This window comes from Alternaria triticimaculans, assembly GCF_023758025.1.
Source record: "Alternaria triticimaculans strain BMP 0046 chromosome Unknown scaffold_8, whole genome shotgun sequence".
NCBI classification, from domain to species: domain Eukaryota; kingdom Fungi; phylum Ascomycota; class Dothideomycetes; order Pleosporales; family Pleosporaceae; genus Alternaria; species Alternaria triticimaculans.
This window is the reverse complement of record NW_026055965.1, coordinates 510,493-526,721: the sequence shown is the minus strand read 5'-3', so window position 1 is coordinate 526,721 and position 16,229 is coordinate 510,493. Positions and strand designations below refer to the sequence as shown.

At 51.6% G+C, this 16,229-nt stretch overlaps 5 protein-coding genes across 5 annotated transcripts; 2 read left to right on the top strand and 3 right to left on the bottom strand.

The window, feature by feature from the left end:
- Positions 1-123: 123 nt before the first annotated feature.
- J4E78_006102 (uncharacterized protein) lies at positions 124-3,237 on the bottom strand (the record flags this gene model as incomplete). Its single annotated transcript, XM_049366716.1, has 6 exons — positions 124-848; positions 1,292-1,403; positions 1,475-2,528; positions 2,578-3,005; positions 3,064-3,171; positions 3,223-3,237. 6 exons carry the CDS (start codon positions 3,235-3,237, stop codon positions 124-126), a joined length of 2,442 nt encoding a protein of 813 aa, XP_049221422.1.
- Positions 3,238-3,693: 456 nt separating this feature from the next.
- Positions 3,694-4,317, top strand: J4E78_006101 (uncharacterized protein; the record flags this gene model as incomplete). The annotated part of the gene is made up of 1 exon (XM_049366715.1): positions 3,694-4,317. One exon carries the CDS (start codon positions 3,694-3,696, stop codon positions 4,315-4,317), a length of 624 nt encoding a protein of 207 aa, XP_049221421.1.
- A 1,621-nt stretch (positions 4,318-5,938) lies between these two features.
- On the top strand, positions 5,939-6,351 carry J4E78_006100 (uncharacterized protein; the record flags this gene model as incomplete). Its single annotated transcript, XM_049366714.1, has 2 exons — positions 5,939-5,943; positions 6,024-6,351. The coding sequence occupies 2 exons, from the start codon at positions 5,939-5,941 to the stop codon at positions 6,349-6,351; spliced, it is 333 nt and encodes a 110-aa protein (XP_049221420.1).
- Positions 6,352-8,925: 2,574 nt separating this feature from the next.
- On the bottom strand, positions 8,926-12,498 carry J4E78_006099 (uncharacterized protein; the record flags this gene model as incomplete). The annotated part of the gene is made up of 4 exons (XM_049366713.1): positions 8,926-10,395; positions 10,494-10,934; positions 10,997-12,041; positions 12,491-12,498. 4 exons carry the CDS (start codon positions 12,496-12,498, stop codon positions 8,926-8,928), a joined length of 2,964 nt encoding a protein of 987 aa, XP_049221419.1.
- A 1,019-nt stretch (positions 12,499-13,517) lies between these two features.
- On the bottom strand, positions 13,518-15,543 carry J4E78_006098 (uncharacterized protein; the record flags this gene model as incomplete). Its single annotated transcript, XM_049366712.1, has 3 exons — positions 13,518-15,384; positions 15,431-15,516; positions 15,538-15,543. 3 exons carry the CDS (start codon positions 15,541-15,543, stop codon positions 13,518-13,520), a joined length of 1,959 nt encoding a protein of 652 aa, XP_049221418.1.
- Between the last annotated feature and the right edge of the window lie 686 nt (positions 15,544-16,229).

The following is a 16,229-nucleotide window of genomic DNA, read 5'->3' as shown; positions in this document are numbered from 1 at the left end:
TTTCACCTTCCAGCGTTGAAGAGCTACAAGAACCTCTCGATGAAAAGCCCTGTTCCCGTGGAACCATATCTTGGTCTCATACAGATCTATCCCCCCTTGGATGTAAACACATACGACATGCCCTCATTCACTGTCGAGCTCCGCTGACGTCGCAGAATCTTCCGGAACTATATGGCCAAAGTGATAGAGGAGCGAACTGTACTTGCCACTATTCCTGTTGAGACCAACACGTTTACTCCATTCCATTGCTGCGTTGAGATGCTCAGTCTTCTTGTAGAAGTTGAGACCCATCCAGCTTTCCGCCCAATCTTTCTTGACCACGATTGTGGTCTTTAGACCTTCATCCGTACAACTGCTGATGGTGATCTGAGAAAGCGAGGTTGCTGCGTAAACATTCCAGCGGGGGTTGTAATGGGTGTTGAGGAGCGAGTTGAACAAGCTGTTCTGACGGAAGTCATTGGTGTCTTCGTTAAGAAAGCGTGCAATCAAGCGTGGCGCCCGAGCGATGATTTTGACCAATGGGAGTACATTGACGGAAGGACGTGTTGCTAAAACCCTGGGCCTCAGCAACATAATACTACCGACCACATCGTCGTAGGTGCCATGTTGTGGATCGACGAACGTGGAGATGTACTGATCGACCTGGTAATATGGAAATGCGATAGTGGTGGTTCTGAGGAAGATAGGCAAGAATTCATCGCGGATCTGTTTACAGGTTCGTGTGAGACCTAGGAGCGTACGACCTTGAGCGACATAGTCGATGTTGTTCTTAGTGAGGCGAGGGTCGTGCAAGAGCTTCACCAGAATGCTCTGCTCAGCTGCATACTCGTATATGTAGTTCCGGAGTTCTTCAGATCTGATTAGCAACCGTGAAATCTGGTTCTGAATTCTTGACTCACCCCCAGACAAGTCCAGAAAGCCGATAGCTCGACCTTGACAACGCGATGCGGGCGTGGGCACAACAGCTGCGCAAGAGTCACTCTCGGTTTTTTGCATGGTATAAGAGGCTTGTCGTGTAATAATTTTTAAGGCAATGGGCTCCTCCCAGTGACTGCGAAGTAGACCGAAGAGATCAGAGAACCGAAGTGAGTGAGAATAGCAAGAGCGGTCTTGGCAAACCACCTGACGCGGAAAGTGGGTCTACAACAAGTGAGGAAAGTGCGTTTGCGTTTGCGCAGGTGAGAGATTGATGTGTAAGCTAAGGTTTGTAATTCAGAAGAGTCCCATGGCAGCGACATCGGAGCCACATAGTATTGTACTCATGGTTGGGATGGAGCCAAGTAAAGCGTACCAGAATCAAGGAAAGCGATCCAACCAAACCGAAGACATTCGATTGATGTGAAAGATCTACGAGACCGGCTCGATTCGATCTTGTACCGTAAATCGTTTGAGACGTTCAGTATCTGCGTTAATACAGCCGTATCGTCGTCCAGTTCGTCCTCGACGTATCATTCGTTCAAGATGCTCAATATACCTCACCAAAGCCCTTTCTCTCGGCGTCTTGCATCTTGTCAATTTCCGTCTCGCCAATCTTCTTCTCTTCCTCCCCGGCTTCCCTATCCTCCTCACTATTCTCAACGATCATGTTGCCTTTCAACGCTTCCGTGAGGATTGGTTCTCCTTCCTTCTCCTTCGCGAACGCGGTGTCATCGCTGGTGGCATCGCCGTCGCCCAGTCTATCAGTCCTGACGCCGTTACCCATGCCAGATTCTTCTTTCCAACTCTGCTCTGTCTGTTTGCGCTGTAGTTTGCGTTCTTTGGACTGTCTGCGCTGCGTAGAGCTTGCTCGGAGGAACTTGCGGTGTTGTATTTGTTGCATACCCGGGAAGTAGTCAGAGTCATCAGAGAAGCCCTCGCCTGGTGTTTTGTGAGGTTGTAGATGGCGGAGGACAGCTGCAGTTCTCGGCTGCGCATGGCTGCCTGAGCGTGACATGGACGATGTTGCTTCCCCTTCGTCACTGCTTGTAGCGTCGTTGGACGCATCGTTTGGAGATGCTGGCGTTGGAGGCATTTCCGGCATGGTGGCACCCTTAGTACTCTGCTTTCGCGAAAGCTTTGCCGGCGACGGCTCGTTGATAATGGGAGCGTGTTCGGTCTGCTGCGCTGCAACTGGGTGGTCCTCCTGTTCGCTTTCTACAGGCTCCATGTGTGAGACTGCCGGTGGGGGCAGCTGTTGCGATTGTCCCATGTACTCCATAGTGTTCTTGCGCATCGGTCGACGGGGGTAGTTGATCTTGTCATGGTCACATCCGTTGACGCATCCTCCCCATCGGCGCGTGGGTATGGTGGGGGATGCGGTGATGCCTCCTTGGCCCAGGCCAGTCAAAGGTGTGGCCCTGCTCGGCGTCGATGAGGTGGCGCTTTTTGTCTCTTCCTTCTCCTTCGCAGCACGGCGCTTGAGTTCCGACCATGTTCGTAACTCGTTTTGGAGGATATAGCGGCCGTTGTTCTCGCTTCGCTTCATAATTATGAATTCGCAGTGGTTGACGTTACGGAGATCTTCGAAGTACTCGACCGACCAGTGGTACCTAGAGCATGTTAGTTCTGGACTATTGACCCAATTGTTGTGCGCCTCACCATTTCATAAGGAAGACACGCGACATCAGCCCGTGTGTGACCAAGACGCAAACACTGGGAAAGTTGTCGTCCTGGAACGATCTCCACAAGCTCTCATTGAAGCCACTGACTCGGTCGTATGCGTCAGCCGCACTCTCGCCATCAGGTATACGGTAGAAGAAGTGCCCATAGTCGGCCCTCTCCTGCCACATGCGCTCCATCTCGGCTGAACATGGCTGGAAGTTCCCAAAGTCCTGTTCGCGTATCCGGGGCTCTTCGAAGACGGTTATCTTGTTGCGGGGAAAGGGCGATGGTGTTGGGTCGTCGGAGGTCAGAGTACGGAGTATGCCTTCGGTCGTCTCGCGCGTGCGACGGTAGGGTGAAGTGAAGAACTGGAGGGTGTCGTCGGGCTTGAGCAGAGACCGTAGCTGTCGTCCTGCCTCTTCTGCCTACAATCATATGAGTTAGTCATGTCTCATCTCAAGTCGGATGGGACTGGGGGCGCACCTGAGTCCAGCCATGCTGGGTCAGTTTCACTCTATGGTCGGGAATGAACTGGTGGATGTCGCGATTCTTGTTTCCCTCTGACTGGGCATGGCGGATCAATATGATCATCTGCGAGCGAGTTAGCCATTGGCCTTGGTGGGATTAATAAAGTGGACCTACGCGGGGTTTCCCCATGGTGAAGAGAGTGGGATGTGTGTATGGTGTGGGTTTGGAAGATGATGTACGTGTCGCTGATATTATGCTGTACAGAAAGGTGTCTTGAAGGCAAGAAGGGAATATGTACAGCTGTGCAGGGAAAGTGCGATCAAGGGCGTTTCATGTGCAGCTGCAAGCCCAACGATAGCGGCGACTTCGCTGGCGCGAGTGGCCTGTTCCGCCGCCCGTAGCGCCCCCGAGGTGTTCGCCGCAAATGCTAGCGCGTCATCCCTCGCGACTGTTTCTTGGCCCTCATTCTTCACCACTTTTTCTGCATTGCGCGACAGCACACGTACACGCTGCTACTGCCCACGTTATCTTTTTGGAGTCGCATCACTCCGGGCAACCACATACGACGTCATAAACAAATTATCGCCCCCCTGCCAGCTTATCTACTGGCCAGCGCTTCGCATCTACCTCTGTGGACTCACCACAATGTCTGAACCCATCCCCGAATCGATACCCACCTCCGCCGATCCGCGCTCGCAGCGCCCAACGAAGAAGCGCGCGCTTACTCCCCGCTCCGCGCAAGCCTCAGAAGTCGAGGCTCTCTTCGCGAAGCCTGATCGCGATATCTACATCCCAGGCTCCAGCGCACTAGCCAAGTCCTCTCTACCCCCGGAAATCGTCGCCAATGTACAAGGTTCCAGTGCAGGTGCGGGAAGTGGCGAGTTCCACGTCTACAAGGCGAGTCGGAGGCGCGAGTATGAGAGGCTGAGGATGATGGACGAGGAGGTCAAGAAGGAGGAAGACGAAAAGGAGTTCGCCAAGCGAAAAGAGGAGCTGGAAAAGAAAGACAATGAGAAGACGGAGAAGAATCGACTGAAGAGGGAGAAGGCGCGACAGCGGAAAGAGAAAGCCAAGAAGGGTGGTAAGGGCGGAACAGGCAGCGAGAGGGATGGGACACCAGTTGCAGAGGATGGCAAGACGAAGAAGAAATTAGCGCCGAATGCGAATGTGCCAAAGACTGGCACCGACGAGGACGCAGATGGCAACAACGAAGGCGGAGAGGTCAAGAATGCGGAAGAGATTGGACTAGTCATCGAAGACGACGACTGAGTGGCGTACACACAGTCCGGAAGAATGGTTGCATGAGTGGAACAATAATCATGTTAATTCAGCAAAGCTCCATCAAGAGCTGATGGAGACACTCTTCACATTTGGGCCAAAAGGTGCGATGACATGGATTCCTCCCAAGCCTAGTGCTAACGCTCAATACAAAAGGCTCGTTACTGTTGTCGCGAGAAATTACACAACCCCCTATCCTATGCGATGCTGCACAGCAGCCGCGCCTTCTTCATATATCGTCCGTCGACTGTCGTCAGAAGCATTTGCATCAAACATCTGCAATCAGGGCTATGTTGCTTGTCAAGGATTAGCGGCACAACAGGAGAATTATGCAGGTGCGGCCCGGCAAAGTTCACGGCTTTTCCCATGCCAACCAACCACCATCGCTGGCCATCGCAGTACCTTGACGGCTTCATCTGTCTGGTTCACTGGCTCATTGCGACCGCATTTCATCTACTCTCTATAACATCCATATTCTTCTTCTTCATTTACCAATCAAGTTTTTGGCGACAAACGGTCGGGACTGCCTACCGGAGTCAAACTCCGATGAGATGCGAGAATGCGGGGAGTTCAGCGCTGCCCCTCATCAATCTACCTCATGTTCGATCTTGATTAGTCTTTTCAAGTCTCGCCAGATTTTTCTTTGCTGCCCAAGCAATGACGTTGTCGTCAATTGACATACCAGGTGTCTGAATATGCCGACTTGCCGATGTCCTCTGAGTTTACGCCTCGAGACCCACAAAAACTGCTCCTGCTAAGTTCTACATGAGCTCACGACTGACCGTCGTGGCGGAGACCCGAGCCGCACTGTACGCCATCGTTGAAGCCTCTTAGGAACGACTCGACGTTACTTTGTTATTCACAGCCAAAGAACTGTGCCGAGATCGGCTAAACAGCCCAGCCGCCTCATCTAGGAGAGACGCGTCCTCGATCTTAGTACCCAAAGTAAACAATCTCGATTCCATCCCCGTCTGGTTGCATGCAGTATCTATCGGCATTTGAGTACCATTGCTTCCATACAGCTCTACCTACAGGCCGCTTACAAGTCCGATCCAACGAGACATTAGAGGCCTCAGGCCACACGCTCAAGATCACCACTACCATTGGATCATACAGATGAGCTGTTTCAAAACACACCCTCACAGCGTTTGTACAACCCGTCCCTACCCTGAATCCAAAGCTTAATTAGACAACGGACCCGGCCACAAGCAACCGATAAATTGGCTCCTGTGCTACTCTCCATAAACACCCTGGCGCGACGCTCTTTGCACAACGTGTACGCAACGTCATATCCTCTCAACATACTCGATCGGCCCCAAACCTCCGCGAGTGAAAGAATTCTCCGAACTCTGGGCTTTGATAGCCGGGCAAATATGGCGTTGCTGCGTCGTTTTACAGGATATTAGGGTTCATCAACGTGGGCATGAGAGCGGAGGAACAGGGAAGGAAAGTAATCTATGCTGACGCATGGTAGCCAGGTACGCGTGTGCTCTGGAAGATGTGGAGACTGGGGATGAGCAGGAGTATAAGAGAACCTCGTGTCAGAAGTTTAAATCGACATCAACGAACAGCTTCTACTTTACTCATTCACTGAACTATACATCCGCACATCATGAAGTTCACTGCCGTCGTCCTTATGGCTGCTGGGTAACCTTCCTACCGAAGACTCCCCCAACACCCCAACTAACACCCCCCAGCGCCCTCGCCGCCCCCATCGTAGAACGCCAAGCCACTCCCTCCATGCCCGTCGGCATCCCACCCTTCCCCACTGGCCCCCGCCCCACCGGTCCCATGCCAACACCTCCCGGAGGCTTCCCCGCGTTCCCTACTGGCGCTCCTCCCTTCCCAACCGGCGGCTTCCCTGGGTTTCCCAGCTTCTCAGGCGGTGCGCCTCCGTTCCCTACTGGTGGCTTCCCTAGCTTCCCGGGTGGTGTTCCTCCCATGCCGACTGGAGGGTTCCCTGGTCGGCCTAGTAGAGGACCAATGCCGAGGCCTACGAGGAGTGTGCCGGGCTTTTGTGAGTAGATTGTGTTCTTGGAGAGTGTTGGGTCTGTTGCTGATCGGTTGTAGCGCCTATGCCTATGTCTACGCCTGTTGGGCCTCCGGCGTAGATGGTCAGAGAGATGTCAGGGTGGAGAATTGGGGTATCTGTTGAAGTCTGGCGGAAGAATGTGGTGAATTTTGTTGTATATAGTTCGACTGGAATATGATTGCGAATGATCTCACAGCAAGGCGCAGTCTCTTGTCAGCGTGAGCACGTGGTGATTATTCCAACTCAATATCTTCGACCGTCCATTCGCCAATCTGATCTCCAGGCTGGATCTTGCTTGAAAAGTGAACCATGTGTTCGTGTTCGACGAGAGCAGGAATGTGTGCAGTGCAGATATGCCAGTATCTCCCGCTAGCTTGCCTTCGAACAATGACCGGATGTGAAGATCCAAGTACTCGCCAAATATCATCATCTTCTCTGATGTTGCATTTTGGTATCAGACCGAAGTGTTGACTGTTTGTTATGATGCAAGATCTCCTACTCAAGTTTCGCAAAACATCTCGGATTGCGGCCCAAGCAGGCTCGTTACTGTTCTTGAGGGAGACCAGCAGATCTAGAATGTCATCTGCTCCATAGCCTAGGACTCGACTCGCCTGCTCTGGAGTCCTTCCAATTTCCCAAAGGTACGATAGTCCAGCCTGGATAGATTCATGATCATGATCTCGACCGAGATTCCCACCATGAATAGCCCGGGAGAAGTCCCGCGGCAGACCGATGTCAGTGTCCCCAAGGTATGTCAGTATAAGTTCACCGAGTGACGACTCCCAGAACTCAGCCACAGTCATATCATTCACGCGCGTATCTACATCAGAGACGATGCATTGCCGCACTGAACCCACTTTCATACCTCGGATGCATAATCTCAGATTGCGCATATCGACAGATTGCAAAGAACACTCCGTGTGTTCGAAGCGCTCTGACCCATGATCCGCATCCCAATATAGCGTGAATCCTTCAGGATTATTTCCCATCCAATCCTCTGGGATCCACGTTGGATTGGAAGTCTCATCATCTCGAAAGCTCATATGCAGAAAGTCGAGGTTCTGATGGTGGCTGATGTGGTATGCGGCTGCATCTACCATGACCTGCGCTTCAGTCTTGTTATAATCGACTTTAATGCCTCCTTCTTCGTAGTCTTTAGCCAAGTGCATAAGAGCGTACAAGCGATCTTGACCTTTGGACAATTCCATATCAGAACTAGTGAAAAGTATATCGATAAGCGGATCTCGATGCCCCTGTTCACCATGAACAGCAAACATCTCGGCGCTAACAGGCCTGACTGATTGCCCTCTCAACTTAAATACAGTATTGAGGCTCCATTTGCTGAAATGGTCACGGGAATCGTCATGGAAAACGTCGTCTATGGCTTTCTGAAAGCTTGCAGCCGCTACACCGTCGAGAGTAACGTTCATACAGTGTAGCATTAGTTTTCGCGCATTAAGAACCTCTTGCCGTCTAACAGCATGAAGGCGACCGCATTAGCTGATACTCTATAATCACGCAATCGTCAATCCACTTACACCCAGATACGATTCCAGTACCCATTGTTAAACATCGATACCAGAGGATCCCAGAAGCTGGGCTCATCACCCAGGCCACGGTGTTCTGCAACTGGGCTGGGTTTGAAGCTTTTGAGAGCTGCTACGGCCGCACTCTCTTCGTCGATCGACGGTTCATTGATCCAAATTCGCACACAGGAAGCATTGTGGTAGATGGTCCGCATCATGGCGACCTGTTCGGCTCGTTCCTCAAGACTATTCTGATTAATGCATATCGCATCGATCCATATCCTCGGTGGCTCCGGCCCTGCGAAGTCGCGCAGATATTCCAATGCTCTGGTCAGATTCCATGCCGTCGGTATAGCGGCGCCGTCCACAACGACCTGATCGGCCTGCGTCGCATCACCCCACATGTACGACAGCGCATCGTACACGAATCCACTGTCAACGTTCACGATGATGAATCTGCCTAGGAATGGGTCGGATCGTTGACCAGGCTGGAGTTCGAGAATGCGGATGCAGCGGGGTTCGAGAGGCTCGTAGTGAAAGCGGGGCAGTGGGTCTGCGCTTGCGTCTCCTGAGCGAAGCTGGCAGTAGCGTCGGCCCTCCTCTTCAGAGTTGTCGTCGATCATCTCGCAGGGTCAGTAGGATGGAACGCGAAAACATTGCTCGTGCCTCAGAGTGTGAGAGAAGTAGGATGGGTGTTGAAGATGTAAGAACAAAGAAGGCTGGCTCGTCAGCATGTTGGCGAGAATGCGGGGTCAAGCGAGGCCACGCCTGGCGAGACGAGGCTGAGAGACAAGAAAATGGACTTCTAACGGGTGCGGTAAATCTTGTATCTACTACATACAACTTAACAAATAGATCGACCACCCGTAAAGTTGAAGCGCAGCTCTTGATATAGCTTCTGCCTAGTCAACTTTGCCGCACGTAGTCAATGATTTGGATGGGCACGGATGACGACTTTCACTGATACTAGTCTCGCATCATTGTGGATACGCTGATACAGGTGCGGATTGTGAGACTATCTAATCACAATACCACTGCGCTCTAAGAATCGTGGATGCCGTCCTCAGTGCCGTCCTCGCTGCCGTCCTCGCTGCCGTCCTCGCTGCTCAGGGGACTACCAAGACTCCGCCAAACACCTGGCCGATGAAAAATAGACCTGACTGACATCTCGACCTGGAACTTTCCGTCAACTGTAGGCCTGATCTTCGCATTTTCATGTTCCCCTAACACCTCACCCTCCACAGTGTCAGAAGTACCCTCAGAGCCTTCATCGTCGCCGTCGAGGAACGTGATACCTTTTTCTTCAAACATTTTCTTGAGCACGGCTTTCCGTACATCATCCTCTTCCAAACTCTTGTCGTCTTGTCCATGGTACTTCCGCCCTAGGTGTTTTTGCACTAGCTCCGTACCTCTGAGCGACGCCGCTGAGCCGTAATGGTCAAGGAAGAAATTACGGCGGCGACAGCGTCCGCAGTAGTCATTGCTGTGATACTGGTCCCTTATGCACTCATCGCGCAGACCTCCTAACAGTAGATCTCGGTTGCGTTCGCGGTATATCTCGTTCATGCGATTGTGAGCAGGGATTTGGGCGAGCACGCCGCTATCTATCTTGTCGTCTAAATCCCAGTTCTCGTAGAATTTGTAGAGCTGGGGAACGTTATAACCAACCAGCTGCCAAGCTACCGTGTGGTATGTGCGAGCCATTTGCTGAGCCAGACATTTGTCGCCAAGCCAGGCTTTACACATGTTGTATTGCGGGGTGAACTCGTGTGACGAACGCTTGTGGATGACTCTCTGGATGCAAGCCCATACCTTTCGAAGCTGCGGTGCGAGATCTGGATCGTCGAGATCGATCTTTTTCTGCTTGGCTGCATCTTCGGAAGCTATCTTGAGGATGTATAAGCCTAGCCCGGGTGTGGGCTTTGGCATGAGCTTCGCCAGGACAGGGTCTCCGGCTAGTTCCGATAATATCTCTTTCCATATGTCTCCACAGATTCGGTACATCGAAATCCAGTCGAAGTACACGTTCTGCATCTCGCCCTCTATAAATAGAGACAGATCGCGAAGCAGCACGGGAGAGCCATCTGCCGGACCATCCTCGAACAGTCGCACCACCCGACGAGTGTCAATCTCACTTTCAACCCAATCCTGTGATGCGCCCAACTGGCGTGCTAGTTGGCCTTGTTCGGTTTTGTCGCACAGCAAGACATTGAGGTTACTGGCAAGCTCGTCCACGGACTCGTTGGTGTGGTCGCTCCATCCTGTCATCCTACTCTGCAGAATCGGACTCAATAAGCTCGTTTCTTGAAACATTCGACTTGATTTGTGGAAACGGTATTTCCCACTGCTGTCTATGCGGGGCATCTTGCTGCCAAAGGCAAGATTAATCTTACGGTATGACTCGTCAAGGGTCTTGGGTATGCCGCCGTAGAAGATGTGGTTTGGATCCTGAGAGTAGAGGAGGTATTCCATGTCAGGCCAAGTAGGATCGTTTGGATAAAGTAGTTTACCCTAGTGGTTGATATTAGTACCGATTGACGATTACTCAAGGCCACTGTGTGGTGTTTTGGAAACTCTAGAACAATTAGGCAGGACTGAGCTTTACATACCGCAGTATAGAGGTGGCCCAAGACGCACGCAAGGCCACTCTGCCCCTCGAGATGCCAGCCGCAAATATGTAGTTGGAAGTAGACATCGTACTTGATCAAACCGCAACGTATTGGGTTATATTTGAGTGCAGGGATGTCAGAATGTTCCATAAGCTGGTGATAGATGTCCATGGTGTCCCTGCACCGAGAGCGTTCATCTCCAGATGGAGTATGAGGACCAAATAGCTCCGGGAACGGGGCTTCCCATCCATCGAACGCCGGCCATTCATTCAGCTCGTCGTTTAGTGTTACCCGAGCATGAGTGAACGAATTGTTGAAGCCTTTGCCTTCACCCATACGATTATCCTTGATGTCCTGGATGTCGAGAAGCGTCTGGATGCCAAATGTGACCCAAATGGGGATGGCTTTATCTGTGAACATGATTTTCATGCCGCGGGTTACCTAGATGGTGGTGTACAAAGTCAGCGTGTTTCTCTTGCAGTTCATACACCAAGATCTCTTACCTCATCTTGAGCCCAAAATCGTTGGTGTGCTGAGGTGTACACCCGGAACGCTTTGGCAAGCTCGAACGTCCGCTTAATCTGTGGCACTGAATCCGCACCAATCGCCTGAAGCTCATCCTCGTTGGCGTCAAGATAGGGGAATTTCTTGATGCGGTTCACACAGAATCGCAGACCTGTGTAGGCAGGCCAAAAGCACCAGTTGGCGTGAATCTTATCGTACTCGTCCTCATTGAACTGAACACTAACATCTGAGGGGACCACTACCTTGTGGATCTTGACGTCATCCGGCAATGGGTGGTAGTGATGATATAAGAGCGCAGGGAGGGACCACACAGGAAACTTTGATACTGGGTATCTGGATGGGCGCTTGAGATTAAGGTCGAATTCGCTCTCAGCACGCCTGACAAGATCTATCGCAGTGTTTGTGAGCAGAGCCGACGCCATAAGGTCCCTGTTGAAGTCCTGTGTCTTGAACCAGGAATCTTGTACCACGTCCTGAATCTCGTGGATTCCTGCGAGAAACGAATGTATTGCGAAGAAAAACTCCTCTTCGGCCTCTTCTTCGCTCTGCTCGATATCCGCTGTGACAACCGGCGGCAAAGTGGCTTGCTGTTCAACATTCTCTTTTGGCGACGTGTCCGCTACTTCCTCCACCGTCAGCTTTTTGAACCGATTGTCGACACCATTGGACTTCTCCGGTTTAACGGCTCTGGCGACAGGAACCAAAGGGCGCAGAATTTCCTGGACTCTGGACAGTATGTTTATGAAGTGATTATGCCCTTCATCTTCAAGTTTAGCAGATTTGTACCAAGCTTGTGCCTCTTTCCTAGCTTTTATAGCTCTGCCGAACACTGTCAGGAGCGGAGATGGCACTTTGACTTTCTTGGCTTGTTTGGCAATAGCCTCGGCAATAGGTATGAAGTCGACGGTCCGGATGTGATATGCAGAGGGCTGGTTTTTGGCAGCCTCTTTGGCAGCCTCCTTGGCCTTCTTCCTATCTTTGCCTTTTAGGCGTTGTGACTCTACCGGCACCGATGCTGGTCCACTATTGAGGCTAAACCCGAGTTTTTTTGAGGCTTCGACTAGCCAGCCGGCAATGTATTCTGTCGTCGTATAAGTCACACTAACCTATTAGATTGAAGCCATCAAGAAAGACGCACCTGTATCCTTCTTGTATTGGCGATAAGTTGTCGAAAGAAACCCAGAATCTAGAGTCGTCGACATCTTAAAAAGATGTGTGAGAAAGAACAGCGCGGGTGGGAAAAGAGTCGTGGAACATCAATCGTTGAAGCTGCTGTTTCAGATGAGGGGGCAGCGGGACTTCGGATGGACCTAGCGTTAAGTGGAGCTTCTGGCATGCTACATAATTCGCTCGCTTAGTGGACGCTCCCTAGGTAAGGAGCCTTCCTGTTATGGATCCGGCATTTAGAAGAGATATGCGCGTCGTGGTAGCCAGTTGTTCGAATTGGTAATGCTTTTGATTAGTGGGGATACAAATGCATGAGCGTGGTATAGGTGCAGGAGGTTTTGAGTCGTTTCGGCGAAAAGTCATGGCAGTACCACAGGATGGGCAAGGGCATTAGAATCGAGCAGCGAATTGAAGTCTTCGGGTTTAATCAGGCACTAGATGCGACAGGTGCCAATTGAATAAGTACTTAGAGCCATGTCTCATAAGAAGAATGTTGGTGATGCAGGAAGAGCTGGCGCCGTTAGCATCCATGAATGTCTGTGGGGGTGCGGGGTTAGGTAGGCGACCTCGGGAAGCTCGGGAATGCAAGGCAACCTTAGAATACGCCGGCCTCAACATACTTCAACACTATCTAGATAGCCGATTTCTCAGCCTGAGACACCTTCCTCCAAGACATTACTACACATTCTTCCAAATCGTGTCGTGTAGCATCGTGATCGAAAGTCTCCATTCAGATCTGCGCAATGGCTTCGGCGAAGATCTCCACGCATTGGTTTGCCGCAGCTAGCTAGATTGGGCAGTAGGCACAGTTTACTTCTCTGTCTTTCGCGCTCGAGCCCGAGGGGTCTTTTCGCGAGGGAACTTTGGTTGTGTACATTGGGGGAGTAGGTACAGTTTACTCGAGGAACCTCTTACCCGTCTTTACTGAGATGCACTAACATACAGTTAAATGAATGGTTTGTACAGCACATGAGCTGCTCTTCTAGTTCGCGAACAGCTTATATCAACCCAAGGGCTCTTTCTTTGATGTATTCGGAAAGCGATTTGGGTGTCTTATCCTGATGTTTAGTAGATGTACACTATGAGAAGTAGAAAAGCTTCAATAGCTAAGTTCACTCATTTGTGGAGGCGCAACGTGGCTCACGCTGACGCACCTTCAAACCAGCGTTGTTGCATACACACGCATGGTCAAATATGCTTGGGACAGGGAAGTAAGTGACACAAGACACAAAAGATGAGCAGACATCCAAAGTATCATTCAGACCGTCATACTTCACTATCACAACGCTATGCCAGAAATACCAAAGTCCGGGAACGCCTTCCCATTTTGCCTCACCTACTTGGGCCACGCCCTCTCCCTCTACCCCGTCCTCCTCTAGCAGCCTTGTAAGGCCTCGGCACTGGTGATCCATCACTCCTCCTCTTCTCACCGATACGTGACGAGTATCTTTCCTCTCTCTTCATGTTTTCGCAAGCTTCTTCCTGTTCACGGGTCCCCGTAGAATGGTTGTGGACCTCACACCACTGCTGCCGTACTGCCCCATCGCCTCCCGTAGTAAATGGATCGCGAACGTAGCAAATCCCGAAGAGAAGTTTGGCGACTGCGCGGACCCTTGACTTGACACTTGGGTGCGTGTTCATGAACATGTCCCAGCTGCCATAGTGCTGCGTTCCCCAGAGGAAACTGTATAATATCACTATCCAGCGACAAAGTGGGGCATGCGTTGGGAGGTACTCAAAAGCGCGGACGACGTTTTCTATGCTAGGCAGCTCTCCGGTCTCGTGGTAGTTCGTGTTCTGGAAGCGAAGCAAAACAGTATAAGCCGAGTGGTACTCCTTACGCAGATACGTGACTATGTAAAGAGTGAAGAGGTTCTGGTAGTATTGGTCGAGAGTTAAGCGGTGTTTGCCAAACGGCTCGACCCTGCCGTGTTTATCCAAGAGGCTGTACATCGCAAAGATGACGGATTTGACCTTGGGGTTACTGTAATCTTGAAAGAGATTGATCTGCTCAGCGAAGTCCATCATATCCAGGCCAGGATCCCCGCTTATTGGAGTATGACCGTTATTCTCTTCATCGTTGAACCGCCTTCCATTGGCCGCCGTCATTCTCGATACTAGCGATCCTGGTGTGGCGTTCATCAATGGTGGCGTATCTACCGTTTCACCTCGGTGATGGATGTTCCGTGTATCGAGCCTGAGTGCCGCTGGTCCTGTTGGTGTGCTCGGAGGGGGTTTTACGGCGGCGGGAAGGTCGCAATGTTGATGCCTGAGCCGGCAGTTTTGGCAAGTGTGACCGAAATCTATGTGGGCTAGGTTCCCAAGCTGCGGCAAGTAGACTCTGCACTGATGGCCATATTCCGCACACTGACTGCATCCTCCACCGTCAGCCGCCTTGCCATGGTAATGTTGAATCGCTCGCGCATGAGCGATTTCAAACTTCCGCGCGTAAGTCAGACGATCCCAATCGCCTACTGGATAGTGATAACCAAATTCATCATCGGAGGGCGGATCCAAGACGTATGCGGCAAAGTCTTCGATGTGCTTGACCGGGTCTGGTCTAGATGGCGTTGCGGCGTCGCTATCCGTCATCCGCCTTGCGCGCTTTCTGGATATATTTGGGCCGGACTTCAATTCCATCAGCGCCCACGGGTATGTCTTTCGGAGACTGCTTTCCAGCTCAGGATTCTCGCTAATTTCAGTCTCTTCAACCTCGATGATCATTTGCTTGACTCCTCTGGGCTTCTCTGTCGCATGAGCCTCACGAGCTCTGTCCTCTTCGGCTTTGGTTTTGGGTATTACTATAGTGACGCCGGGGTAGTCGTCTTGTAACCGTTGGCGCAACTCTGTTGTCAGATCTTCTTCGCTTACAGTGAAGCTGACGTCTTTGACACACGGCGGGATGCTGGACTTCCTGAATGTCTCCCATGACGGAGTCTGGAGTCCATTATCCGGCTCAGGGAGGTCAGCAGCAGTATCCTGCGTCTGTGAGCCCAGAACAGAGTCGCGGTCATCGATGTGAACACCTTCGTCAACTTCGGCCAAGTCTTTCTTGCGCTGATCAGGCTCCTTTGCCAACTCCTTCAAAAACGCGGCCGAAGCGGCAACAAAGTCCAACACCATATTCTCCGGGCTGACGTCACAGCTTCCCAGCGAATCTCCATTCTCGTCTCTAAGCTGAAGTTCCAGCTTTTGATATCTGAACATGTTAGTTCTGGGGTAGGAAATGTGATGGGTATACCCACAATCTTGGCTGCTCGCTAGGCGCATTGCTATGCTCGACAGCGCGAATGGCGCGTAGGATTTCGCACTCTTTCGCCGTCAAAGCGAACTGATAGGTTGGCTCATTCACGGCCATGCTGAATGACAGCGGGCCCTAAGGTGGGGTTGATGTTGATCCCTGGATGTTGCTTGTCTTAGACTTTGTTGCGCCTAGACGTTGCTTGTTTTAGATTCAGTTGAGTCCTTGATGGACCGCGAAAAATCCTTCTCGCACAACCGAGACCCAACGTGGGGTACGGAGCACCACAATCTGGTCTGCACGAGACACTGAAATTGCCAGTGTAAAACAATGTCTTGTACAGGCCGTCAAACCGTCGGATGTTCCTCGGGCGGTAGAGACGAGTACGTATCGGCAAGTCGCGTCTCTAGGTGCCCGTGGTTGCTTCTGCTGGCTTCCCGCGCCAATCAGGAAGTTTCCGGGACAGTCGGTCGATGACGGAGAAATAATGCTGCATCAGACAGGCGCAAACTGATGGAGATCTAGCGATAGCATCGGCAGATGCAACGAAGGGGCAAAACGTTGGGTGGCTGATGGCCAAAGGGTTGGAACGCGTCTTCGAGAGGAGTTCGCGAACCTTCCGAGGTTTAGCGCGGTCTAATCTTGGTTAAACCGATTATGCGCCGGCCCCACCACCGTCCCGCAGTGGCCCCCTTGTGTCGCCAACAGACTCGACACCAACATCTCATCGGCCATGTATGCTGTCATTAGATGAGCGCGCAAAGATACACTTGAGCTGTCTGGCATCAGGCTTCGATGCATAG